The following is a 27110-nucleotide window of genomic DNA, read 5'->3' as shown; positions in this document are numbered from 1 at the left end:
TGCATTTCAAGGCAGGTTTGGGTTTTTCTCCATACCTTCACTAAAGAAAGTATCAAGGGTGAATTGAGATGAGTTGCCTCTCATTCCTGTGAAGGTGTTGTGGTACTATTTAAAGAGAACTCCGTACTTCAAGCCTGAACACTAGTTACTCTTTCTTAGCACTAGCAGGGTTAGGAAGAATATATCCAAGAACAATATTTCTTTCTGATTAGTGAGACAATCTATTTCTTTCTGGTTAAGTGAGACAATCAAGCAAGGTTATCCCTTTCAATCCACAAGGGAGCTGTAGGTTCGGCTCGGGCGAGAACTCATTAATTTAGGGGGTATCGGTCCCACAAACCTCTTCAGAAAGAACCCATCAGGAACTCAAGTGTTGAAGGATGTAACCATTTCGCCTAGCAGAGGAGTACGTCCTCAGAAGACCACTATGCTCATGTCTTGAAGGGACGGATTTGAACTCGGAAAGACTTTCCCTTCGAACTGGGTGCTCTGTAGTTGAGCACCAGTTCTCATGTACAGTCTTGGTGTTCTTTCTTTCCCATGGGCAGATGTTAAAGTACACTAGAAGGGAAGAACTCTCCTTCCTCTCTGATTCCTTCGGTCTAACACTTCCAGAGGGAGAGGGAGGATGAAGCTGGAACTTCTGGCCATGTGGTGGCCTGATCCCGACAGTCCAGATCTATAGAAGCAAGCCTATATTTGTCTGTGAAAGAGACCTCCCTGGGAGATCTCAAACCTCTACTAGTCCTAGGGCGCAACAAATCCCCTGAAGAAAAGGGTGCTTGCTGACCCCGCTTCCTCATCTGTGGCTTGATGGGAATAATGCCTAGCAATTCCCACTTAGGATCCCAACCGGTGGAAGCCATGGTACAGTACTTGGGTATTGCTGGTACTTAAAGGACCGCTGAGGCAACAGAGGGCGAGGCACAGCCTGAGAGGGATTTTGCATAGCGGAACTGCTATTCCTTGGATCAAAAGGAGGGCTACTCCTCCCGAGGAACTTAAAACCTTCAGTGAGATGGAAGGAGTACCTGGAGGGGGTACGACAAGAGGATCGTGGGTCATTCCTGAGACAACCGGCCGTACTGTTTGCACCAGGTCGGCAAACCCTGATGCATCTTTCGAGAAGGTGGTGACACTCAAAGGTGCAGCCCTGGAGTGCTTCCTAGGATTAGATGATGTGCCTAGGAAAGGTAGAGCACTACTGGACAAACTGCCATGCTCCTCTTAATGCTCTGCTTCCCTAGGAAGGAGAATATGACCAGCTTGTTTATGCGCATTCGCGCTTTTGCTACCTACTAAAGCAGAGTGGGAAGCTGGAATAGTGAGTGCTGCCAAAGTAGCATTACCCAGAGAGTGCTACCACTAGCCCTCTTGATGACAAGGGGAATGAAAGAGCGCACACCTGTTACTGTAAAGTATGTACAGGTAAGGAAGGATCCACCTGTTCCTGTTGTTTTGCCAGCTGCAAGTAGAGCGTGCTGGGGAGTGCACTTGCGAGGTAGCTCTCATCTGTGGAGCGTGCAAAGTGTAGACCCTACGAGGAGGTAAGCTAGCTTCCTGCGTATAGTGCTGTAAGGCAGTGTTCACCTGTGGCACGGGCAAAGACAAGGCTATTGAGTGAGGGATGGCACATTCACTGAAGTGAGCATGATGCGTTGTGGAAAAAAAAAATGAAAACACTCAAGTATAGTTAGGAAAAATGCAAATTATTTCAAATTTGATTTCAATTTTTTCATATATTTTGTTTTTATTTTCCTCCTAATGCTCTTCCCCATCTTAACCCTTTTACCCCCAAAGGACGTACTGGTACGTTTCACAAAAGCCATCCCTTTACCCCCATGGACGTACCGGTACGTCCTTGCGAAAAAATGCTATAAAAATTTTTTTTTCATATTTTTCGATAATTTTTTGAGAAAATTCAGGCATTTTCCAAGAGAATGAGACCAACCTGACCTCTCTATGACAAAAATTAAGGCTGTTAGAGCAATTTAAAAAAAAATATACTGCAAAATGTGCTGGGAAAAAAATAACCCCTTGGGGGTTAAGGGTTGGAAATTTCCAAATACCCCGGGGGTAAAAGGGTTAATTGCTTCATGGTTCCTTTGTTTTACAGAGTAACGGCACCCTAAACCCAGCAGGCAACAGGTTCCACTATAGCTAGTAAAATAAACAAAAGACAGAGAACCCGTCACTGTTAGCGGCCTCCATGTATCTCCAAAATCCTTGGGAAAGGAGCAATCTAGAGACCCCTGAGTGTTTCAGTGAGAAAAGAGGACAGGTAGTCCTTTGTGTTTTATACTTATCACTAATAGATGTTTTCCCATCATAAGATTATTACCTTTTCTCCTATGGACACAATGTTTCTTTGAATAACATTTCACATACTAGTCCCCAGAAACAAGGGGCCACAAGTGACAGAAAAAAGTTTCAGTGGCAGTTAAACTTCAAGTGTAGTCAATGTCCAGACCCTGCTGACTCTTTATACAGATAATGAACCACAATGTTGCATGATTCTCCTTTAGCCTTGAAGTGTTCTTAGGTCACAAGTTTGGAAGTGTACTGATGTTGAACTTGACCGAAAAGACTATGTTCTGACATTAACTGTTAGAAAATCTGCATCACAAACTTAATTGCATTGTACAGTAGTTACAAAGCATCACCAAGGTAATCACTACCATTAGGCATTGGCTGTTAATGTTATAGTCTAAGGAAGTATCAATGAAAGTTGAAAATTAGTTGTATGAGATTTGAATTAATTTGCTGAACCAATCTGTATTTAGAGGAGATTGGGTAATGTTGTATTGATATGAGAGTGCCCAATGTGTGTTTTACTCGAATAAATTTTTCTAATCTAGTAATTCCAATGTGTGTCTTACTCAAATCAATTTTTCTAATCTAGTAATTGCAGTTCAAGTCTTATTCAATATTGTAGATCAAAGTTTCTTTTTCTCTTTAATCAGTGAACCTTTTTTCCTTTTGAAATAATTTTTCTTATTTTCATAAACAGTAATATGCATTTCCTCTCATAAAGTGTCCACCCCTCTCTGCCCTTAATTTTTCTTCATGTAATTTAGTATTAAATTAAAAAAATCCTACCTAATAGAATGAGCTATTCCAGTGTTCTGAAGAACTCTGTACATATTACAGTTGGAAGTGAGATGGTATACTTAAGATAAAATATTAGGGAAGGTCTAAGGTTCTTGCTGGGTCCCCTTGCCCCGTATAAAATCAAGGGATAGTGACCAGTGCCCATTTCTTTCTTGATTCTTTACCTTTTTACCTTTTGCCCAGATCTCTTGGCATTCCACCGTATTTTTTGTGTGGTGCGCAGTTAGTGTGTGGTCCACATTCTGACAATAGGAAGTCTGCGTGCTATGTCAGACCACAGTCTGCAAACCACTATAGAGTAGTATGCAAAGCACACAGACCTTCATCAGGCAGAAGAGGTCGCCCGCACACCTCACTAGGTGGTTGGGTGTTTAACAGCTTGTAGGACGCGTCCCTTAACTAGGATCTGTGTCCCTCCAAACTACAGCTCTCTGGAGAAAAACATTTCAGCATGTCCTTTCTCTTGAAGAGCCAGAGGGCGAGTAAGGTTAGGTGGTTGTTGTAGTCAGACAAAACAGCAGGTTCTCTCTCATGAGAGGTTGAAATCCTGGGTGCAAATTTCATAAAACTTAACCCTGCAAAGCAGTAAGAATCTTGAGGTAGCTGTAATGGTAAGGGGTGGGGGGTTGTGAGAAGCCACCTAACCCCATTGTCATCTAGCTCCGAAAAGCTGCACTCTGAAGAGATAGAGCGAGGCATAGATAGGTCTAGCACATGCTTGCGGAAGCTTCAAGGGGGCGACCACTCAGGCAAAGGTCATATTTCCCATTAATGGGAAGGTCGTCCGACATCTGATGCTGGGAACGGGAGGGCTGCCATACCACAGCTGGTGAAGGTGACTCTCCCATAAATGGGAAGGTAGCCCAACACCTGAAGTAGGTTCACCAGGCAGCTCATTCTGATTTCCTTCGGAGATCTGGGCAAGCCCAAACAGGTCGGCACCATGAGTTGTCAAGAGAATATTGTCGAAGTTTGTTCCTGGGTCCACCCCAGAGGGATCCCCAAAAGAGTATCCCCAGGGGTACTCATCTGCATCTGCTCACTTTTGTGTGCCAAAGAAGGCCAAACGTAAGGTACGAGAGCAGATGCCAAGGTCACTACATCCAGAGACACAAGACGCTTCCAGTACACAACCTCCAGAGTCTCGGGGGAGGATTAAAAGCAACCCCTGGGGAAGCATTTATGCGCTCCCACTGTGTCCCCAGATGCAGGAACTCAAGAGAGAGATTCCTCTATGGCCGAAGTTGACAATGTTTTTCTAGGGGAAGCAACAAAGACTCCAAAACCACAAGATTGTCCCAGGGTCAAAGGGCCACCATTCGTACTTGACTGACCTCCAGAGGAGCATGATCGAGCAGTCAGAATGGCAGGAACGAGGTGACAGTCAGACGGAGAGGTTTCTTAGCCTTCAGGGATGACTCTTACGGAGAAGACTTCTTCTTCAGCCACCTACTATATCGCTGCGAATGGGAGGGCAGCCACTCCCTATACTCGGCGCAAGGAGACGCTTGCGAGCAGGAAAAAGGCTGTGAGGATCGCTCTCCACCGCTGACATGAAGATGCTGCAACAGCCCCCTTCTATACCAGGACAAACCCGCATAGTCAATCCTCATGTCAAGCACACCTGAAAAAGAGGAAGGTAAAGTTTTAAGCTTTAGACCAGTTATTTATTGTCAGTTTGTGGGAGAGAACGACGTCTCTTCTCTTCCAAGCCAAAATGAAAAGTGTCATATTATTACTAGTGCCAGTGTGAGCGGGGTGGTAGGTCTAATCCCGCTCCCGCCCATCCCCCGCTAACTTGCAGTGGGTAGTTATATCTCGCTTAATAGTCTTACGGCTAGTTCCAGCGATTGCCGAAATATATCTGCACTTTAAACAAAACAGTGAAAGGGTTTGTTTATAGTGCCAGAGCAAATTATAAAATCATACCTTATAACTAGAGATGACTAGAATCTATCTAAAACTGTACAAAATTGACTTTGTAAGAAAATTTGGCATCTTATTTATGAAACAGCAGAAAAACAATGTCACTTACCCTTATTTATGATGGCTTTCTCGGCGGAAAATGCATTTGAGGCTATAGCTTTTATTTTATTTTCATATTTTTTAAATACAATAATTGGTTTACAATCTCCAGTAAGAGCACCTTTGGCGAGAACCTGGACAGTAAATACTTGTGCAAGATGAGGACTGAAAATAAGATAAAAATACTCCAGTTACTTGTACAAATACCATAAAATAGGGTTGCACATGTAAGATAATGCAAATTGATACAAACAAAAAAATCACATAATAATGAGAGATATTTTATACTTATACGAAATGAAATGCAATCTGAGATAAAGGATTATTTGGTTTTGGAGGAATAACTTTAATCGTCATAATTTTTAGAAGCAAACTGAGAGAAATCAACAGAATTTATGTAAAAGACTCAGCTCAAACAAAATTTAATTTGGTATATAAAGAGTCTTTTCAAGGGAGCTAATTCCATACTAGCATGATTCAGCATATTCTATTTAACGTGCAAATAACAAATATACATCACCCTACTATTCAACATGAGAACTATAATCTTATAACCAACTGTGGATAAATTTCTTTTCATTCCAATGACAGAAAATTCCCCATGGTAAATGTTTCCTTAAATAACTGCCACATGATTTTGGGTTGGGATGAGAAGGAGCAGAGAGCAGTTACTCTCTTCTGAAGAGAACTACAGTAAATAGGAAAAGTAGAAATCTAAAAACCAATAAGACAGTCCACTAAATTGTGAATAAATGAAGACCAAATAGCAATTCATGCAAAATCCATATAAGCTAGTCAAAAAGATTCATTCAACTTTTAACCATGTAAAATGACAAATTAGTAGATAATTTGTATTTTTCCTAACAATACAACCCTTTAGCTATTTATTACGGGTATTACTTTCGGCGAAGCTGAAATGATGAGCCATTAAAATTTTAGCGAGGCTTAACTGCTCATTCTGTTAGTTAGCGGCGGTGGAGGGGTAGCTTGCTACCGCTCTGCTCACACACCAGTGATTTAGCTCATTTTGGTTGGAGGTAGGACTTCAAGGGGGATAGGGCTGGTGGGTAATTTTGTAAGTAAACATTTGTATCATTAGGAAAAATATAAATTATCTACAAATATGACAAATTCAAAGATAATTTGTATTTTTCCTAACCATACAAACCTTAGCTATTTACAAAGGGTATTACTTTTAGCGCAGCTGAAATGACGAGCCAATAGTTTTTAAACGAGGGTTAATTACCCCCGCGCTAGTTAGCGGGGGGTGGGGAAGGGTAGCTTGCTACCCCTCCCCCCTCCACACACCGGTGACTTGCTTCACTTCACTTAGAGGTAGGACTTGACTTGGGGGTCAGGGATGGCGGGCACATATGTGTAAATAGCTAAGGTTTGTATGGTTAGGAAAAATACAAATTATCTTCGAATTTGTCATTTGCTCCGTAACCGAAATACAAACCACGCTATTTACAAAGGGTGACTTACCCCTTAGGAAGGGTGGAAAGTCCCCAGCCTTACTGACTTTGGCTTGCCCGGGGGCTCGATCCCTCAGTGAGCAGCACTAGAGAGAGGGAGCCCCTGTACCTCACAGGTTCCTAGCATCGCTAGGAACGAGTGGCCAACATAAGCAGTGTGAGGAGGAGAGTGTGACTCGTCCTATGAAGTTGACCTTGAGACCTTCAGATAGGAATTCTAGGATAGGACGTTCCCCATACCACCTCGACAGGGTATGGGAGACGCAACAGTATTAAGCTTAATACTAGGAGCACAAAGAAGCATGGGTTACCTGCAGAGGTCGAGGTCAGCTATGCGAGGACCAGGATGCTGCTTCCCCAAGAGAGGGGAGAATGAAGAAAGAAGTAAGGGTCAGACATACTCTTTCATTCACACAGACTAAGACCGGGTAACAACGCCCTCAACCTACTGCTACTTGTCCAAAAAGGAGCCTGAGGTTAGACCAGCTGTTGTGCAGCCACCACAGGGCCGATAGAGAACGTATCGAGGCTCCTGTGGGTCACGTCTTGCAGGTAGTGGGCTGTGAAGGTCGTTTGACGCTTCCAGACCCCAGCCTGAAGTACCTGCGTCACAGAGAAGTTTCTCTTGAAGGCCAGGGATGTAGCAATACCCCTGACATCGTGGGCCCGAGGGCGACGTGACGGAGGAGGGTCAGGATTCAGGGCATGGTGGATAACCCTACGAATCCAAGCTGAGATGGTGTTCCTGGTGACCCTCCTCTTTGTCCTGCCTGTGCTCACAAACAAAGCTCGCACATGAGGACGGACTGCAGCCGTTCTCTTCAAGTAGTACCTCAGACACCTCACTGGGCATAGTAGCAGCTGGTCTGGGTCGTTTGTTACAGAACGGAGACTCGCGATCCTGAAAGAGTCGAACCGAGGATCCGGCACTCCAGGATTCTGAGTCTTGGCCACAAACTCAGGGACGAACCTGAACGTTACCTCCCCCCATCCCCTTGAATGGGCGATGTCGTACGAGAGACCATGAAGTTCACTAACTCGCTTGGCCGAGGCCAAGGCGAGTAGGAAAGCCGTCTTCCAAGACAGGTGGCGATCGGAGGCCTGGCGTAATGGCTCAAAGGGAGGTCTCTTGAGAGACCTGAGGACTCGAACCACGTTCCAAGGAGGGGGTCTCACTTCCGACTGGGGGCAGGTAAGCTCATAGCTACGTATGAGTAAAGAAAGTTCTAGCGACGAAGAAATATCCACGCCCTTCAATCTGAAGGCCAAGCTTAAGGCTGAGCGATAGCCTTTCACCGCCGAGACAGAAAGGCGCATTTCTTCTCGCAGCTACACGAGGAAGTCCGCTATTGCTGGAATAGTGGCATCGAGTGGAGAGATACCCCTTCCACGACACCAACCACAAAAGACTCTCCACTTTGCTTGGTAGACTCCCTCAGAGGACCTTCGCAGGTGCCAAGACATTCTCTCCGCAACCTGTTGCGAAAAGCCTCTCTCCGCGAGGAGACGCTGGATAGTCTCCAGGCGTGAAGCCGAAGCGAGGCTACGGCCCTGTGAGGGACACCGGAGTGGGGTTGTCTGAGAAGCTCGTGTCGTGGAGGAAGCTCCCTTGGGAGTTCCGTCAGGAGTTGCAGAAGGTCCGGAAACCATTCCGCGTGATGCCATAGCGGAGCTACTAGAGTCATGGAACAGTTGACCGATAGTCTGGTCCTGTTGAGCACCCTTCTCATCAGACAGAATGGTGGGAAGGCGTACACGTCGATGTTGTCCCACCGTTGCTGGAAAGCATCTTGCCAGAAAGCATCTTGCCAGAGTGCCTTGGGGTCCGGGACTGGTGAGCAGTACAAGGGCAGCTTGAAGTTCAAGGCTGTCGCGAACAAGTCCACCGTCGGGGAACCCCACAAAGTCAGGACTTTGTTGGCTATCTGAGGATCCAAAGACCACTCGGTACTCACTATCTGCGAAGCTCTGCTCAGACTGTCGGCGAGCACATTCCTCTTGCCAGGAATGAAGCGAGCTGATAGTGTTATCGAGTGGGTTTCGGTCCACCTCAGAGTCTCTACTGCAAGATGGGATCGCTGTTGCGAAAAAGTGCCTCCCTGCTTGTTGATATAAGCCACTACCGTGGTGTTGCCGCTCATCATCACCACAGAGTGACCCGCCAGGGACCGTTGGAACTGCTGAAGAGCCGGAAAGACGGCTTTCAATTCTAGCAGGTTGATGTGTAGGCACTTTTCTGATTCTGACCAAAGGCCTGAGGCCCTCTGGTTCAGAACGTGCGCCCCCCACCCTTCTTTTGACGCGTCCGAAAACAGAGTCAATTCCGGGGGGAGGACGAGAAGACTCACTCCCTTCCACAGGTTCTCGTCGGCCAGCCCCCACCGCAAGTCCGTCTGTTCCAGAGACCCCATTGGGATCAGAATGTCCGGGGAATCGGATCCTTGATTCCACCGGGACTTGAGCCGCCATTGAAGGGATCTCATCCTGAGGCGGCTGTTTGGAACCAGACGGGCCAGGGAGGATAGGTGGCCTAAGAGACGCAACCACGATTGGGCGGGGAGTTCTTTTCGCCTGAGGAAAGGCTCCGCCACCCTCCTCAGCCTTGCTATCCGGTCGTCTGATGGAAAGGCTTTGTGGAGATTGGTGTCTATTAGCATGCCTAGATAAACCAGTCGTTGGGACGGCTGCAGAGAGGACTTCTCGAGGTTTACCACGATCCCCAGATCCTGGCAAAGATCCAGAAGCCTGTCTCGGTGCCGAAGAAGGGTCGACTCCGAGTCTGCTAGGATCAGCCAATCGTCCAGATAACGAAGGAGACGAATGCCGTTCCTGTGCGCCCAAGATGAAATCAGAGTGAACACTCTGGTGAACACCTGAGGAGCTGTGGAGAGACCGAAACACAGCACCTTGAACTGGTAGATCTTGTCGTCTAGGCAGAATCTCAGGTACTTCCTGGAAGACGGATGGATTGGGATCTGGAAGTACGCGTCCTTTAGATCCAGTGTACACATGAAGTCTTGTGGTCTCACCGCAAGTCTGACCGTGTCTGCTGTCTCCATGCTGAACCGGGTTTGTTTGAGAAACCTGTTCAGAGCTGAGAGATCGATGACGGGTCTCCAGCCTCCAGTAGCCTTCTTTACAAGAAAGAGTCGACTGAAGAAGCCTGGGGAGCTGTCCACGACCTCCTGGAGAGCACCCTTCTCGAACATGGTCTCGACTTCGGCCTGAAGGGCCAGCCCCTTTGCCGATCCCATGGCATAGGAGCTCAACGACACTGGATTCGCTGTCAGGGGAGGTTGAGATGACGTGAACGGGACGCGATAACCTTGGCCAATCACTGAGATCGTCCAAGCATCGGCCCCGTGTTGCTGCCACCTGCGGACGCAACGCTGAAGGCATCCCCCCACAGGTGGACACGCAGGGGGACTGCCACCCCTAGGGCTTGCGGCCGCGGCCGCCACCCCTAGGAGTCTTGCCTCCCCTGGAGGACTTACCGCCCCTCTTGACCTTGGCTGGAAAGGGCTGGGGCTTAGACACCACTTTCTTAGCTCCCGGTGCCTGTTTGGGAGCCTTACGAGGCTGTTGCTGCTGTTGTGGCGGGGCTGGAGGCTTATAGGGCCGAGTTGTAAGGGCCCTGTGGAGGAGGGAGTCCGTGCTGGATTTCCTCCACCTCTCAGCCGTTCGCTCCAAGTCTTGAGGCTCAAACAGGCTCTCCCCCAGAAGGGAAGCATGTCGGAGCCTACACACATCTACGGCGGGGACCTTCGGATGGAATCTCTCGGACACAGCATCGCGACGCTTCAACACCGAGTTGGCCCACAGGGTGGTAACCTGGTGCGCCAAAAACTCGATGGAGCGGGTGCCCGAGAGCAAGAAGGTCTCTAGGGCCTTCCTATTGGTCTCCTTGGACAAGTCCTCCGATCGCAATAGGATGCCCAGAGATCCTAGCCAGAAGTCCAGCCACGAAGTGGCCTGCATGGCACACTTAGCGACCTTCTCGTGGTTAAGGATCTCTGCCGCCGAGAACGACACCTGCTGGGCAGAGAGTTTCTCCAGGGGAACTCCCTTCGCCAGCTCCTCCACAGAGTGATGGAGAGGAAGAGTGAGGTTGTGCTCACCCAGGATCTCGAAATACCTCCTCTTCTGAAGGCGAGGAGGAGGGATAAGCTTGTTCCCGGCAGTGGAACGACTGGAGGAGGCAAGAGGTGCGAGCTGAGCGTTGGCCCTAGCTCTGGCACTCTTCAGCCCCCGAGACCAGGGCAGAGCTGCACTGGTCTTAGGGGCCTTCCGAACGTCAAACACTTCATCCAGAATCGTGTCTTTGCCTTCACGGGGGGCGATGACTGGATCCGTAAGTCTGTTAAGTGTCCTTATCAGGCTTAGGACCTGCCAGAAGGCATGTTCGGACTCTTGCTGTTCTCCTCCCTGCGGGCTGGCAGCTAAGTCTCCTGCCCCAGGAATCTCTTCCTGAGTGATACGTGGACATTCCCCTGGGTAGTCGTGGGTTCCTAATGAATCCTTGCAGAGGATTTAGGGACGGTCTTGGAATCCTTGGGTTCCCTCCTGGGAGGGATACAGGATCCCAACAACGAGGTTCGAGGGACCCCTTTCTCACGAGACGATTCTCCTGCCTGAAGCGAAGTCTCCCCCCCTGGTGCCGAGGGGAAGACTACCGCCCCACTGGACTCACCTGAGGACGGAAAGGCCTCGTCCACGGGAGAAGGAGAGAGTACTCGTGCAGGAGAAGGGACCTTCGAGACCGACCTCTTGGGAACCAACTTCGCCCTAGGGGAAGTCACCACGAAGTCCACTCCTCTCATTCTCTTCAGCGTAGGAGAGACAGCCGCTGGTTTGTTACCCTGGCCGTCGAGTGCTGGTTTCATAACCCTCACTAACGCCCGTGCCAGCGGACCAAACCAAGTCTGCTGCTCCAAGGACACAGAGTCCGAAATCCTCGCTAAAAAGAAAGGGATCGGGCGATCCTTTGGAGTGGACACGACGGTACCTGCCTGAAAAGAAGGTGGGGAAGAATGCTGTACTGACCTGTCTTCGTCCTGCACTACCAACCTGTGCTTGGATGGAGGTGATCCCGAGTGCCGTCTAGGAGCACGCGTCCCTGCTGCTACCACCTGCTGTGGAATTCGCCACGTACGATGGTCGCGCGAGGGCGAATGGTCGCACGAAGGCGAATGGTCGCGCGGGAGCGCGGGCGAGCGATCGCGCGGGCGCGCAGGTGGATGATCGCGCGGGCGCGCAGGCGAGTGGTCGCGCGGGCGCGCAGGCGAGTGGGCGCGAGGGTGGGCAGGTAAATGAACACGTGTCCGAGGCGACGAACGCAAGCGTTGGCGCGACGGCGAGGGATCGTGCTGCCGCGTAGGTGAGGAAGATCGCTGGCGATGTAGATCCACAGGCGATCGATGACGAGCTGGTGAGTGCAGTCGCTCAAGTTGGCGATGGTGCGATGTGGAATGTCGACGCACTGGTGTGCGATGGTGAGCAGCATGCGCAGGTGAATGACCGCGTAATGGTAAGCGATGGCGAGCAGCATGCGCAGGTGAATGATCGCGTGATAGGGTGCGATGGTGATCAGCATCCGCAGGAGGGCGATCGTTCAGGGTTGTGCGATGAGGAGCAGCATGGGTAAGCGGGCGATTGTTCAGGGTCGTGCGATGGCGAGCAGCATGCGCAGGAGAATGATCGCGTGATAGGGTGCGATGGTGATCAGCATCCGCAGGAGGGCGATTGTTCAGGGTTGTGCGATGAGGAGCAGCATGCGTAAGCGGGCGATCGTGCAGGGTCGTGCGATGGCGAGCAGCATGCGCAGGAGGGCGATCGTGCGATGGCGAGCAGCATGCGCAGGAGGGCGATCGTGCAATGGCGAGCGATGGCGAGCGGCATGTGCAGGCGGGCGATCGCGCGATGGCGAGCTAGAAGCTGGCGAACCATGTTCCTTCAGGAGCGTTGGCGAATGTCGGCGCGCTAGTTGTCGCTGTTGAATAGGCGATACTAAGATCGCCTGTGCGCGCTGGCAAGCAGGTGAACGCTGGCGAGGAGGTAATCGCTGGCGCGTAGGTAATCGCTGGCGAGCTGGTGATCGCTGGCGAGCAGAAGGTCGACAAGTGTCCTGTGAGAGGACAGGTGGTGCGGCGCGTTCACGAGCAGGAACGGGAAGATCGCTGGCGCGTTGGCGAACATGTGTTTCTGACACACGAGCAGCACGATGTTGCGTAGCCACAGGACCAGGCAGATGGTGAGCAGGGAGTTCAGCAGGAACTAAAGGGTGGTCAGAGACCGCAGGGCGATGGTCCTCAAATGAGCGCTGACGCTCGGAAGAGAGCTGACGAGCAGGAGAGCGCTGGCAAGGGGGGCGAACATCAGGAGAGAGCCGACGAGCAGGTGAGCGTCGGCGAGCAGGAGAGTCTTGGCGAGTAGGAGAGTCTTGGCGAGCAGGAGATTGTCGACGAGCAGGAGATCGCTGGCGAACAGGTGAGCGCTGGCGAGCAGGAGAGCGCTGGCGAGCAGGAGAGCGCTTGTACGCTAGCACTGCTCGCGTAAGGGAAGAATCCCTTAGCCCCGAAGGGACCGTTGCCCGTCGGGTGACGAGTTCTCCAGAAGGCGAAGATCCGGCAGGAGATGGTGAGCGGACTGCAGAGAGGTTCAAGGAGGGCGGAGCAGTAGGTTGAGGCTGACGAGGAGAGTCCCCCCCGGAGGACGAAGACCCAAAAAGGCGTCTCTTAGTCCCCCTGTAAGGGGAAGGGAGGCCCTTGTGGCGTAGAGGGCGGTGAACCTTACGGCGGAGGCGGCCTCGGGGGAGATCGTCGGGACCATCGGTCCTCCGAAGGGGAGTCTCCGTCAAAACACTTCCCTCAGAAGGAAGCTGAGCAGCAGTCGAGACCGAAGGATTCACTTCCCCCTTCGAAGGATGTACGGAAGGAGGAGGAGAGCCTTGAGCACCATCACCAGCAACAGCACCTGCGGCGGAAGGCCCAGCCACGTCGGAGGCCTCTGTCACCACGACGTCGACAATAGACAGAGGGTCTACCTCTGCTACCACCGGCGACTGCTTAACAGCGGCCCCCAACGAGACAAGGTCAATAAGAGCGACCCTGGAGGGCAAGCCCTTAAGCCCCAGGGACGACCAAATCTGTAAAAGATCATCACTGGATAAGGCATTATCATTATCAATAACCTCCCCCGGAGGAGGAGGGGAACCGCCTCGCTATGGGAGGCGACGCCCTCTCCCCCCACCGAAGGTAGGGAAACAGAACAAGGGCCTGCGCTCCCACTCGGACGACTCTCCTTAGGAGGCGGCCGAGGGGGAGCTTCGGAGGAGGTTTGGGCGGCGGAAGAAGAGTCCCGAGAACCTTCCTCCTTCAAGGCTAACCCCGGAGGAGAACGGTCTCTCTTGGACTTCTTCTTACGCCGACGGCCAAACCTCTCCCACTGGGAGGCAGACCACTCCCTGCACTCACGGCACATGTTATCCTGGTCACACCGTCGGCCTCGACATTGAGGGCAGAGGGTGTGTGGATCCGTATTAACGTCCGACATGAAAGTCCCACAAGGACGGCCGGCAACTCCAGGGCATGTACGCATAGTAAAGAAAAATTTAAAAAAAAAAAAAACTGAAGGTCAACTTCCAACCAACACACGCTGAAAAGAAAAAGCAGAAAAATGATATTTTAATTATAAAATAAATTTTTGAATATACTTACCCGGTGAATATATAATAGCTGCTGTCTCCGGCGGCTCGACAGAAAAACAAAAAAAACTCGCGAGCGATCGCTATGAAGGTTGCGGGTGTGCCCACCAGCGCCAACTATCGGCCAGATACCGCATATACATGTAAACAGCTCCAATTCTTCTCATCCCGCTGGTTCTCTATCGGGGAGGAAGGGGGGGCCTTTAATTTATATATTCACCGGGTAAGTATATTCAAAAATTTATTTTATAATTAAAATATCATTTTTAAATATTTAACTTAGCCGGTGAATATATAATAGCTGATTCACACCCATGGTGGTGGGTAGAGACCAGAATTAATAAAGTTTACAGCGTACATGCTTAGAGTTTTTGACAGTTATATCATAACAAAACCCAAATATATATAGGTACCTGGTAAGGAAGTTGACTTAGACGATTACTCTGCCTTGTTAGTCTGTCTTCCTCACGAAGCCCAGCGATCCTCTTAGGATGCTGAAAGACTCCCAGGAGCTGAAGTATCAAGGGCTGCAACCCATACAACAGGACCTCATCAAACCCCTAATCTGGGCGCTCTCAAGAAATGACATTTGACCACCCGCCTAATCAACCAGGATGCGAAAGGCTTCTTAGCCTTCCGTACAACCCAAAAACAAGATTAAAAACATTTCAAGAGACAGATTAAAGGGATATTGGAATTAAGGGAATGTAGTGGTAGAACCCTCACCCACTACTGCACTCGCTGCAACGAATGGACCCAGTGTGTAGCAGTCCTCGTAAAGAGTCTGGACATCTTTTAAGTAAAATGACGCGAATACCGACTTGCTTCTCCAAAAGGTCGCGTCCATAATACTTTGCAGAGATCTATTTTGCTTAAAGGCCACGGAAGTTGCTATAGCTCTTACTTCGTGCGTCTTAACCTTAAGCAAGCATCGGTCTTTTTCATTCAAGTGAGAATGAGCCTCTCGTATTAAAAATCTGATAAAATATGACAAAGCATTCTTTGACATCAGCAATGATGGTTTCTTAACTGAGCACCATAATGCCTCAGATCCACCTCGTAAGGACTTAGTACGAGCTAAGTAGAACTTAAGAGCTCTAACTGGACACAGCACTCTTTCAAGTTCGTCGCCTACGATCTCTGACAGGCAAGGTATATCAAAGGACTTAGGCCAAGGACGAGAAGGCAGTTCATTTTTGGCCAGGAAACCAAGTTGAAGTGAACATGTGGCTTTTTCTGTAGAAAAGCCGATGTTCTTACTGAAGGCATGAATTTCACTGACCCTTTTAGCCAAAGCCAAGCACACTAGGAAAAGCGTCTTGAGGGTGAGATCCTTCAGGGAGGCTGAATGTAATGGCTCAAACCTGTCTGACATGAGGAACCTTAGGACCACGTCTAAGTTCCATCCAGGAGTTGCCAAACGACGTTCCTTAGAGGTCTCGAAAGACTTAAGGAGATCTTGGAGATCTTTATTGTTGGAAAGATCTAAGCCTCTATGACGAAAGACCGAAGCCAACATGCTCCTGTAGCCCTTAATCGTGGGAGCTGAGAGGGAGCGAACATTTCTCAGATGTAAAAGAAAATCTGCGATTTGGGCTACAGAGGTACTGGAAGAGGACACAGATGCTGTCTTGCACCAGTCTCGAAAGACTTCCCACTTCGACTGGTATACTCTGATGGTAGAAGCTCTCCTAGCTCTCGCAATCACACTGGCTGCCTCCTTCGAAAAGCCTCGAGCTCTTGAGAGTCTCTCGATAGTCTGAAGGCAGTCAGACGAAGAGCGGGGAGGCTTTGATGAACATTCTTTACGTGGGGCTGACGTAAGAGATCTACCCTTAGAGGAAGACTTCTTGGAATGTCTACCAGCCATTGAAGTACCTCGGTGAACCACTCTCTCGCGGGCCAGAGGGGAGCAACCAACGTCAACCTTGTCCCTTCGTGCGAGGCGAACTTCTGCAGTACCTTGTTGACTATCTTGAATGGTGGGAATGCATATAAGTCCAGATGAGACCAATCCAGTAGAAACGCGTCTATGTGGATCGCCTCTGGATCTGGGACTGGTGAGCAATAGATTGGTAACCTTTTGGTCAACGAGGTGGCAAAGAGGTCTATGGTGGGTTGACCCCAAGTCGCCCAAAGACTCTTGCACACGTCCTTGTGGAGGGTCCATTCCGTGGGTATCACCTGACCCCTCCGACTGAGACAGTCTGCCAAGACGTTCAAGTCCCCCTGGATGAATCTCGTCAACAGGGAGATGCCTCGATTTCTTGACCATATGAGAAGGTCCCTTGCGATCTCGTACAGCGTGAGGGAGTGTGTGCCTCCTTGCTTGGAGATGTACGCCAAAGCTGTGGTGTTGTCTGAGTTGACCTCTACCACTTTGTTTCGAAGAAAGCTTTCGAATTTCATCAAGGCCAAGTGGACTGCTAATAGCTCCTTGCCGTTGATGTGCATGCTCTTCTGACTTGAGGTCCACAGACCCGAGCATTCCCGACCGTCCAGGGTCGCACCCCAACCCAAATCCGACGCGTCTGAGAACAACACGTGGTTTGGGTTCTTGACTGCTAAGGATAGTCCCTCTCTCAGACTGATATTGCTGTCCCACCATTTCAGGCATGCCTTTACTGGTTCGGAGACTGGGATTGATACCGTCTTTAACGTCTTGTCCTTGTTCCAGTGAGAGGCTAGATGGAACTGGAGAGGCCGAAGGTATAGTCTCCCTAGCGAGACAAACTGCTCCAGGGATGAGAGAGTCCCTACGAGACTCATCCAACTCCTGACTGAACAACGTTCTCTTTTCAGCATTAGTTGGACTTTGAGCAGGGCTTGTTCTATTCGGGTGGCAGACGGAAAAGCCCGAAAAACTGGACTGCGAATCTCCATCCCCAAATATAGAATAGTCTGGGATGGGATCAGTTGGGACTTTTCTAGGTTGACCAAAAGTCCCAACTCCTTGGCCAGACCCAACGTCCAATGTAGATCCTGCAGACAGCGATGACTGGACGATGCTCTGAGAAGCCAGTCGTCCAAGTACAGGGAGGCTCGGATTCCCGATAGATGGAGGAATTTTGCCACATTCCTCATGAGCCTCGTAAACACGAGAGGAGCAGGACTGAGGCCAAAGCACAGGGCTCGAAACTGGTATACCACATTCCTGTAAACAAACCTCAGAAACAGTTGGGAATCCGGGTGTATAGGAATGTGGAAGTACGCATCTCGTAGGTCGAGAGAGACCATCCAGTCTCCCTCTCTGACCGCTGCTAAGACGGACTTCGTGGTCTCCATGGTGAATTTTGTTTTTGTAACAAAAACGTTGAGCGCACTGACGTCTAGCACCGGTCTCCAACCTCCTGTATGCTTTGGGACTAGGAAGAGACGGTTGTAAAACCCCGGTGATTGAAGGTCCGAGACTTTCACCACCGCTCCCTTCTCTAGCAACAGAGACACTTCTTGATTTAGGGCTTGTCTCTTTGACTCCTCTCGGTACCTGGGAGAGAGGTCTATGGGAGTTGTTACTAGAGGAGGTTTGCGTACAAACGGTATTTTGTACCCCTCTCTGAGCAACAGAACAGACTCTTGGTCTGCACCCCTCTTCTCCCAGGCCTGCCAGAAGCTCTTCAATCTGGCACCTACCGCTGTCTGAGGCTGTGGGCAGTCAGACTCTGCCACGGGATGACTTGGCTCCTCTCTTCTTACCTCTCTTTCCCTCGGCACGAGAGCTTCCCCTGCTGGGAGCTCTGCCACGAAAGGGCGGGATAAATCTAGATGCAGGAGTCTCGATCCTGGGTCTCACAGCAAAGGATGAAGAAGGAGCCCCTTTGCGAGCAGAGGACGCCATCAGGTCATGGGTGTCCTTCTGCACAAGCGAAGCAGCTATATCCTTAACCAGCTGTTGCGGAAACAAGGCCGCTGATAAGGGAGCAAAGAGCAGTTCCGATCTCTGACAGGGAGTAACTCCTGCCGAAAGGAAAGAGCAAAGGGTTTCTCGCTTCTTTAAGACTCCCGACGTAAAGGTGGAGGGGAGCTCATTGGAGCCATCGCGGATGGCTTTATCCATACAGGACATGATAAGTAAGGAAACATCTTGGTCGGCAGACGAGATCTTCCTACTTAAAGCTCCTAAAGACCAGTCAAGAAAGTTAAACACTTCAAAGGCCCTGTATACGCCTTTAAGCAGATGGTCAAGGTCCGAGGAGGACCAACAAATCTTCGAGCGTCTCATGGCCAGGCGACGGGGAGAGTCTACGAGGCTTGAGAAGTCACCCTGGGCAGAGGCAGGGACTCCCAAGCCGAGAACTTCTCCCGTGTCATACCAGACGCTCGATCTGGAAGCAAGCTTAGAAGGAGGGAAGGCAAAAGCCGTCTTCCCCAAACTCCTCCTGGTATCCAACCAGTCGCCTAGAAGACGTAAAGCCCTCTTGGAAGAGCGAGAAAGCACTAGCTTAGTAAAGGCTGGCTTGGAAGCAGGTAAGCCTAGAGCAAACTCGGACGGAGGCGAACGAGGAGCAACAGCAACAAAGTGATCTGGAAAAAGATCCTTGAAAATCAACACGATCTTCTTAAAGTCCATCGAAGGAGGAACCGTCTTAGGTTCATCTACATCTGAAGGATTATCATCAGGATGAGGATCAGCAACGTCCTCATCTGAAGGAGCTTCGTCCGATAACTGCTGAGTTACAAGCAAGGGCGAGACCTGCCTTGGTGGCAATGCTTGACAAGCAGAGTCCACACGCACCGGAGCATCAGTAGCAGTCCAGGACGCTACGTCATGTAACTGCTTAACAGCCTGACTGTCAACAACAACAGGAGCGGGAGGACGCTCGACGTCAACTCGAGACTGCCTTGACTGCCTAGACTGAGCAGTCAAAACAACTCTTGACTGCGGTGCTTGACGCTCAGCGTCAAAACAAGTCAACTCCGCTGGTTGGCGAACGTCCTGAATGTCAACAAGAGCATTCGGCAGCGGCTGAACGTCCACATGCGGCTGAAAGTCAACACGGGACTGCATCGAGTGAGGCTCTACAAAACGTGACTGACATGACTTTGTAACGCCAACGTCAACAGGCCGAGCAAAGGCTCGTTTGGGCGGCTGACGGCCAGGATCTCGATCAGCTAAACGGCGAGGATCATCGTGAACCTTTTCAGCAGAATAGTTCTCCATAAGAGAGGCAAGCTTATTCAGCATGTCTTGCAGTAAAACCCATTTAGGATTGGTACGTCTTGTCGACCAGACCGACAGAGAAGAATTGGAGCTGTTTACATGTATATGCGGTATCTGGCCGATAGTTGGCGCTGGTGGGCACACCCGCAACCTTCATAGCGATCGCTCGCGAGTTTTTGTGTTTTTCTGTCGAGCCGCCGGAGACAGCAGCTATTATATATTCACAGGCTAAGTTAAATATTTAAAATTAAAGGCTGTCACGAAGGCGATGAGCAGACACGTCTGATCACCGCCGAGCCAAAAGTGAAGTGAAGCAAGTCACCGGTGTGTGGAGGGGGGAGGGGTAGCAAGCTACCCTTCCCCACCCCCCGCTAACTAGCGCGGGGGTAATTAACCCTCGTTTAAAAACTATTGGCTCGTCATTTCAGCTGCGCTAAAAGTAATACCCTTTGTAAATAGCGTGGTTTGTATTTCGGTTACGGAACAATTGGCATTTGTTCCGTAACTGGAATACAAACCTACGCTTTCCACACCCCAGCCTGTAAAACCTGCATCACTGAGAAGTTTCTCTTGAGGGCCAGGGACATACAGTAGCTACGCCCCTGACATCGTGAGTTCTGGAGCAACGTAAAGGAGGGGGGTCCAGATTCAGGGCGTGGTCTATGACCTTGCGAATCCACGCAGAGATGGTGTTCTCGGTGACCCTCCTCTTGTTGTTCTCTGTGCTGACGAAGATTGCAGGCACACGGGGACGGGCTGCGGCTGTTCTTTTGAGGTACAGTCTTAAACTCCTCACTGGGCAGAGTAAGAGATAACCAGGATCATCTGTTACGGGGCGTAGACTTGAAATCCGGAAGGAGTCAAATCGGGGATCCTCCACTCCTGGATTCTGAGTCTTGGCAACAAACTCAGGGACAAAGCTGAACGTCACCTCTCCTCATACCATTGAATGGGCGATGTCGTATGAGAGGCCATAAAGTTCATAGACTCACTTGGCCGAAGCCAAAGCTCGTAGGATCACAGTCTTCCAAGTCAGGTGGTGATCTGTTGCCTGGCGTAAGGTTCGTAAGGGAGGTCTCTTCAGAGACCTGAGAACTCGAACCATGTTCCACGAGGGAGGTCTCACTTCAGATTGGGGGCAGGTAAGTTTGTAACTCCGTATGAGTAAAGTAAGTTCCAGCGAGGAGATGTACATTCCGTTCAGTCTAAAGGCGAGGCTTAAGGCGAGCAATAGCCTTTTACCGTCAGGACTGAAAGGCGCATTTCTTCACATAAATACATGAGGAACTCCGCTATTATTGGAATGATAGCACCGAGATACCAACCACAAAATACTTTCCACTTTGCCTGGTAGACAGCAGCTGATGATTTACGCAGGTATCCAGACATCCTGCTCGCAACTTGTTGCGAAAATCCTCTCTGAGTGAGGAGATAATGGATAGTCTCCAGGCATGAAGTTGTAGCGAAGCTACGGCTTTATGAAAGATGTTGTCATGTGGTTGTCTGAGTAGATCGTGTCGTGGAGGAAGTTCTTTTAGAGACTCCGTCTGGCGTTGTGGAAGGTCCGCAAACCATTCCGCATGATGCCATAGCAGAGCTATGAGAGTCATTCAGAGATTGACTGATGTTCTGACCTTGTTGTGTACCCTCCTCATCAGACAGACTGGGGGGAAAGGCGTAGACGTCGAAGTTGTCCTACAATTGTTGGAATGCATCTTGCCAGAGACCCTTGGGGTCTGGGACTGGGAAGCAGTACAACGGGAGCCTGAAGTTCAGGGTCCTTGCAAAGAGATCCACAGTAGGAGAACCCAAAAAAGTCAGGACTTTGTTGACTACTAGATGATCCAAAGAACACTCAGTACTCATTATCTGAGATGCTCTCCTCAGGTTGTCGGCGAGCACATTCCTTTTACCTGGAATGAAGCGTGCCGATACAGTAGTGGTATCGAGTGAATCTCAGCCCATCTCAAGTGTCTCTACTGTTAGATGGGATAGGGGCTGCGAAAAAATACGTCCTTGCTTGTTGATGTAAGCCACTACTGTGGTGTTGCTCATCACTATCACTGAGTGGCCTGCCAGGAACTGGTGGAATTGTTGAAGAGCCAGGAATACAGCCTTTATCTCTAGGATATATATGTGGAGATATTCCTTCGACTCTGACTAGAGGCCTGAGGTCGTGTGGTGCAGCACGTGTGCCTCCACTTTTTCTGAAGAGTCTGAGAACGGCATCAAATCTGGGGGAGGACGAGAAAATCCACTCCCTTTCGTAGATTCTCGTCTGACACCCACCATTCGAGGTCAGTCTGTTCCGCTGATCCCATGGAGATCAGGATGTCCAGGGAGTCAAAGGGCTGATTCCACCTGGACTTGAATCGCCACTGGAGAGATCAAATCATGAGGCGTCTGTTGGGAACTAGACAGGCCAGAGATGAAAAGTGACCAAGGAGACGTAGCCACGTCTAGGCTGGAAGTTCTTCTCGTCTGAGAAAGGGTCTTGCAACCTTTCTCAGCCTTGCTATTCTGTCGTCTGATGGGAAGGTTTTGTGGAGATTGGTATCTATTATTATGCCTAGGTATACCAGTCTGCATAGAAAGCAGGGAGGACTTCTTGAGGTTTACCATGATCCCCAGATCTTGGCAAAACCTCAGAATTTTGTCTCGGTGTTGAAGAATGGTTGATACCGAGTCTGCAAGGATTAACCAGTTATCCAGATAACGAAGGAGACAGATGCCAATCCTGTGTGCCAAAGATTGCACTAAGGTGAAAACTCTGGTGAAGACTTTAGGTGCTGTGAAAAAACAGAAGCACAGAACCTTGAACTGATATTTCCTGTTGTCTGGGCTCAATCTCAAGTACTTCCTTGAAGAGAGATGGATTGAGATCTGGAAGTACGCGTCCTTTAGGTCCAGAGTACACATGAAGTCCTGTGGTCTTACCACTTGTCTGACCGTGTCTGCCGTCTCCATGCTGAATGGAGTTTGCATGACAAACTTGTTCAGAGCTGAGAGGTCAATGACTGGTCTCCAGCCTCCAGATGCCTTTTTCACAAGAAAGAGTCGACTGAAGAAGCCTGGAGAACGCCATTCTTCAACAGGGTCTGGACTTCTGCCCGGAGGGCTAGCTCCTTTGCTGATCCCATCATAAAGGAGTCTATTGACACTGGATTCCTGATCAGGGGAGGGAGAGATGTTTTGAACGGGACATGATACCCTAAACGAATCACGGACACTGTCCAGGGTTCGGCCCCGAGCTACCTCCGCCTGGCCCAGCAACTTTGCAGGCAATCCCCACTGTTGGACAAGCATGGGGAGTGCCTATCCTAGCCCTTGCGGCCTCGGCCGCTCACTCTAGGATATTTTCTTCCCCTGGAGGGCTTTGTGCCTTTCCTGTCCTTGGTTGGAAAGGGCTTTTTAGACTATGCTGGCTTCACTGCTGTCTTGTTCATCAAGGTCTTAGCTGGATCGGATTGCTGATGAAATGGTATGGTGGTTTATAGGTTTGGGATATTAAAGCCCTATGGAGGAGGGAATCCCAATGAGACTTCCTCCATCTCTCAGCAACGTGTTCCACATCTTTTGGCTCGAAAAGAGAGGATCCCTCTAGAGAGGAGTTCCTGAGCCTAGCGATCCCTCCCTTTGGGACCTGCTAATGGAATTTCTTAGCCACCACATCTTGACGTTTCAGGATGGTGTTTGCCCATAAGTTCGAGACTTGATGGGCGAGGAACTCAATGGTGCGAGAGCCTAAGAGGAGGAAAGTTTCCATAGCTTTCTTGATACGTTCCTTGGAAAAATCCCCGTTCCGTACCAGGATTTCCAGTCTCCAAACAAAGATCAAACCATGAAGAAGCCTACGTAGAATACTTCGTGACCTTTTCCTGATTGAGGATCTCAGATGTCAAGAAAGAGGCCTGACGACTGGAGAGCCTTTCAAGAGAGACCCCCATTGGTAAACTCTTCCAGAGAGTGGTGGAGTAAAAGAGCTGGACAAGGCTCATCCATGACCTCAAAGTACCTCCACTGCTCTACGCGAGGAGGCGAGAGGAGCTTGGCGGTAGGGCTAAAACGTTGACAGGAGGAGAGTTCGGAGAGTTATTAGGCGATCTTTGCCCGGGCGCTCTTTAGCCCTTGAGACAAGGGCAAGGCTGTACTGGTCTTTGAGGGTTTCTGAGTGCCAAAGACATGCTCTAAGACAGGTGTCTTTGCCCTCTCGTGTGGGTTTCTCCAGGTCGGTAAACCTGTTGAGTACCCTGATGAGAGTTACGACTTGACAATAGGTATGTTCTGACTCTTTCTGCTACCCCTCTGAAGTGGGACTAACATCAAAGTGTCCCTTCTTCCACCACAAAGAGCTTAGCTCGAGGTGGGTCATGAACATCCATAGAGTGACTGGTGGTTCCTGCAGGCCTGGAGGTCCTCGAAGAGGAATTTGGCAGAGTTTTAGAGTCCTTCGATTCCTTCCGGAGAAGGAGATAGGACTCTAACATTGAAACCGGTTGGAGCTGTCTTTCCTGACTTCCGTCAGAGGTGGAGAGCTTTCCGTGCGAGGGAGATCTTCCTCCGAAGGTGGAAGAGAGGAAACCCGCCCCTTGACAGAGGTGAGGCGAGAGTGTGTCCAGAGGGAGAATCAGGAAGAACGATCCCCGAAGGACTAACAAGAGTCAGTTTCACCCTAGGAGATGTTATTGCGTCAGAGACTCCTCTTTTCCTCTACATGGGAGAAGAAGCCGAGGTTCTTTTGCAGGAGCTCTGCTGGTGTCGACGGATGTTGCGAGGTCTCGGAAGAGTGAGACTTAAAAAGCAAGCCTGAAGGCTTGCACAACTGCTCTTACCAAGGCTGCTTGCTGACGGTGGCACTGTCAGAAAGAACTCCTAAAGAGAATGGGACCAAAGGTTCCCTCTGAGGAGTCTGTTCCTTCTGACTGCGTGACTTTCTTTAAGTTGGAGAAACCTGTTCCACTGTTTTGCGCAAGTGCGCAGGAGAGTGCTGGCATGTTGGGGAGCACTGGCGAGTGGGGAGCGCTTGCACGCAGACCAACACTGGTGCGCAAGAGTGCTGGCGTGTTGGAGAACACTGGCGGGCCAGGAAGTGCTAATGCACAGGAGAGCGCTGGCGAGCTGGGGAGCACTGGTGCGCTGGGGAGCGCTGGTGCACAGGAGAGCGCCAACACGTAGTAGAGGGCTGGTGCGCAGGAGAGCTCTTACAAGCTGAAGAGTGCTGACATGCAGGAGAGCATTGGCAAACTGGAGACCACTGGTGCGCAGGAAAGCGCTGGCATGTAGGAGAGCGCAGATGCGCATGAGAGCGCTGTCAAGCTAGGGAGTGCTGGTGAGCTGGCAAACGCTGATGTTTCAAACGGAGCGCACACGCTGGAGAGCGCTGGCGATCAGGAGATCACTGTGGCATTGGAGAGCGCTGAAGCAAATGAGAGCTGATGCGCTGGAGCGCTGGAGAGCATTGAGGTGGTGGCGAGCGCTGACAAGCTGTTGGTAAGCACTGACAAGCTGTTGGTAAGCACTGACAAGCTGTTGGTAAGCGCTGGTGCGCTGATGAGTGCTGGAGCACAGCCAAAGGCTTAGAACGCTGCACAGGAAGGCGCGTTGGCGAGGGTGAGTGATGCTTGGTCACATCGCGAGCAGGCAGGCGTGGAACAGGAGCCAGGAATGGAGAAGGCAGGTCAGAGGATCAGAAAGAAGCAAAAGATCGGCACATTGGAAAATTAGGAATAGAGATGTGCCCTTGGAAGGGCTAACATCCTTCAAAAGAGATCGCGCACAATCCACAGAAGAGTCCAAAGTAGAAGTCCAAGGACTAGCGGCAGTGTCGTCAGGAGAAGGTCCAGGAAAGGGCAAAGGTCGAGGGCCAGAAGACTGCGGAAGAGAAGGCTCCTCTGCTGGGGAAGGCTGCGAAGACAAGGCTGAATAGATGAAGAGGCACCTTTTCACAGATGGAGAAGGGTCACCTCTAAGGCGAAACGGAGGGCGAACAAGCTCTGCAAGATCGTTAATGCCCTCTAGGGGCCGGTGGATCAGCAAGCTGACCTTTGGAAGCAGCAGCCATCCGCAGAAGAGTGTCTATGAATGAACTCCACCGAGGAGGAGAAACACTCGCAGGAGACAGACGAAGGATCTTGCTTCCCTCACGAAGGATGATCAAGAACGGGGGAAGTGCATTCGGCAGCAACAGCTGAAGAGTCTGAAGGGGTAGGAGCATTGGCAGCAACAGCTGAAGAGTCTGAAGGGGCAGGAGCATCGGCAGCAACACCAGACAATGCCTCCGACACCACTACATTGACACACAATAGAGGATCCACCTCTGAAGTTGACGAAGGCTGCACACTAGCACCACGGATGATAAGTTGCAGCAAGGAGTCCTTGGAGGGTGAACCCGGAAGCCCTAAAGACGACCACACCTGTACAAAGGGAGAAAGAGACAAGGCCACACCCATCTCTCGAGGACCAGGGTTCACCATAAGTTAAGGGGCCTACACTACTACTGGACGGTCTCTCGGAAGAGGCCAAACAAGCAGAAGCTTCAGAGGAAGGTCGGGAAGCAGAAGAATCAGCCTTGGGTTTTCCTTTCGAAGATACCTTCGAAGGAGAAATATCCCGCTTTGACTTCTTATTACGCCAGCGCCCAAATCTTTCCCACTGGGAGACAGACCACTCCCGACACTCACTACATTTATTTTCACTGTCACACCGTTGACCTCTGCAGGCAGGACAAAGAGTATAACGATCAGTGTCTACACCCGACATTTAGGTACCGCAGGACTGGCCTTCAAGTTCAGGGCAGGTACTCAACATAAACACACACTGTTAAAGAGAAAGAACAAACAAAGAGCATTAATGGCAGTCCAAAATGTTGGTGAGGATGAAGAGTGGTAACGACCGTTCACCATCCGCGCCAAAAGCAAAATGAGCTAAATCACAGGTGTGTGAGCGGGAGCGATAGCAAGCTACCCACCCCTAACCCCGCTAACTAGTGGAATGGGTAGTTAACCCTCGCTAAATTTTTAATGGCCGAAAGTAATACCCCTAATAAATAGCGTAGGTTTGTATTCCAGTTACGGAACAAAGAAAAATTTTGTGTAAAATATTTAATGAAGACAATGGAGCTACATGCGCAGCTAAATATCTTAGAATACTTACTCAAAACGAGGCTCTTCAACAAGCAAATTTGACGCCGCAATGGCACTTTTTATCGATGCTTGGTTGGCAACCAGTTTATGGAGCAAACCATTCATTGTTCCATAGTTCTGAAACCAAAAGCATAATTCAATTATAACCATCATATGTGACAAGTAGCAAAGTAAAGATATCACCATCAACACAAATTCTTTTTTAAATCAGGTATTATGAAACAATCAGTGATATACTACAGTACTTGACAATCTACTCCTTTTATGCAAAATTTATGGAGTTGAATGTAAAATGCACTCTGCATTACTAATCTCCACTCAGGGCTAGATCTTAAGCAATCCCTCTTTTCCACTTCTTGGGTCTCCCTACAGGTCCTCACCAAGCAATTTCAAAGCCTATTGCTTTACTGACAACTGTTCCTCATCCCTTCTCATCATATGTCCAAATTACCTCAGTCTTTGAGTTCTCATCCTATTTTCCAGCTTCTAGAATA

The 27110-nt window shown here is 49.9% G+C and overlaps 1 protein-coding gene across 1 annotated transcript in view; it reads right to left on the bottom strand.

Moving 5' to 3' along the window:
* The window catches only part of Nsun5 (Nop2/Sun-like domain containing protein 5), a 214367-nt gene that overhangs the window by 67576 nt on the left and 119681 nt on the right, over positions 1–27110 (bottom strand). Inside the window, exons 3-4 of the mRNA XM_068395137.1 lie at positions 26627–26733; positions 5147–5301 (exon numbers count right to left, since the gene is read on the bottom strand). Coding sequence (XP_068251238.1) covers positions 5147–5301; positions 26627–26733 — 262 coding nt within the window. The remainder of the gene's footprint in view (positions 1–5146; positions 5302–26626; positions 26734–27110) is intronic.

This window comes from Palaemon carinicauda, chromosome 20 (genome assembly GCF_036898095.1).
Source record: "Palaemon carinicauda isolate YSFRI2023 chromosome 20, ASM3689809v2, whole genome shotgun sequence".
Classification (NCBI taxonomy): domain Eukaryota; kingdom Metazoa; phylum Arthropoda; class Malacostraca; order Decapoda; family Palaemonidae; genus Palaemon; species Palaemon carinicauda.
Note: the sequence above shows the minus strand (reverse complement) of the source record. Positions and strands in the feature narration are given on the sequence as shown.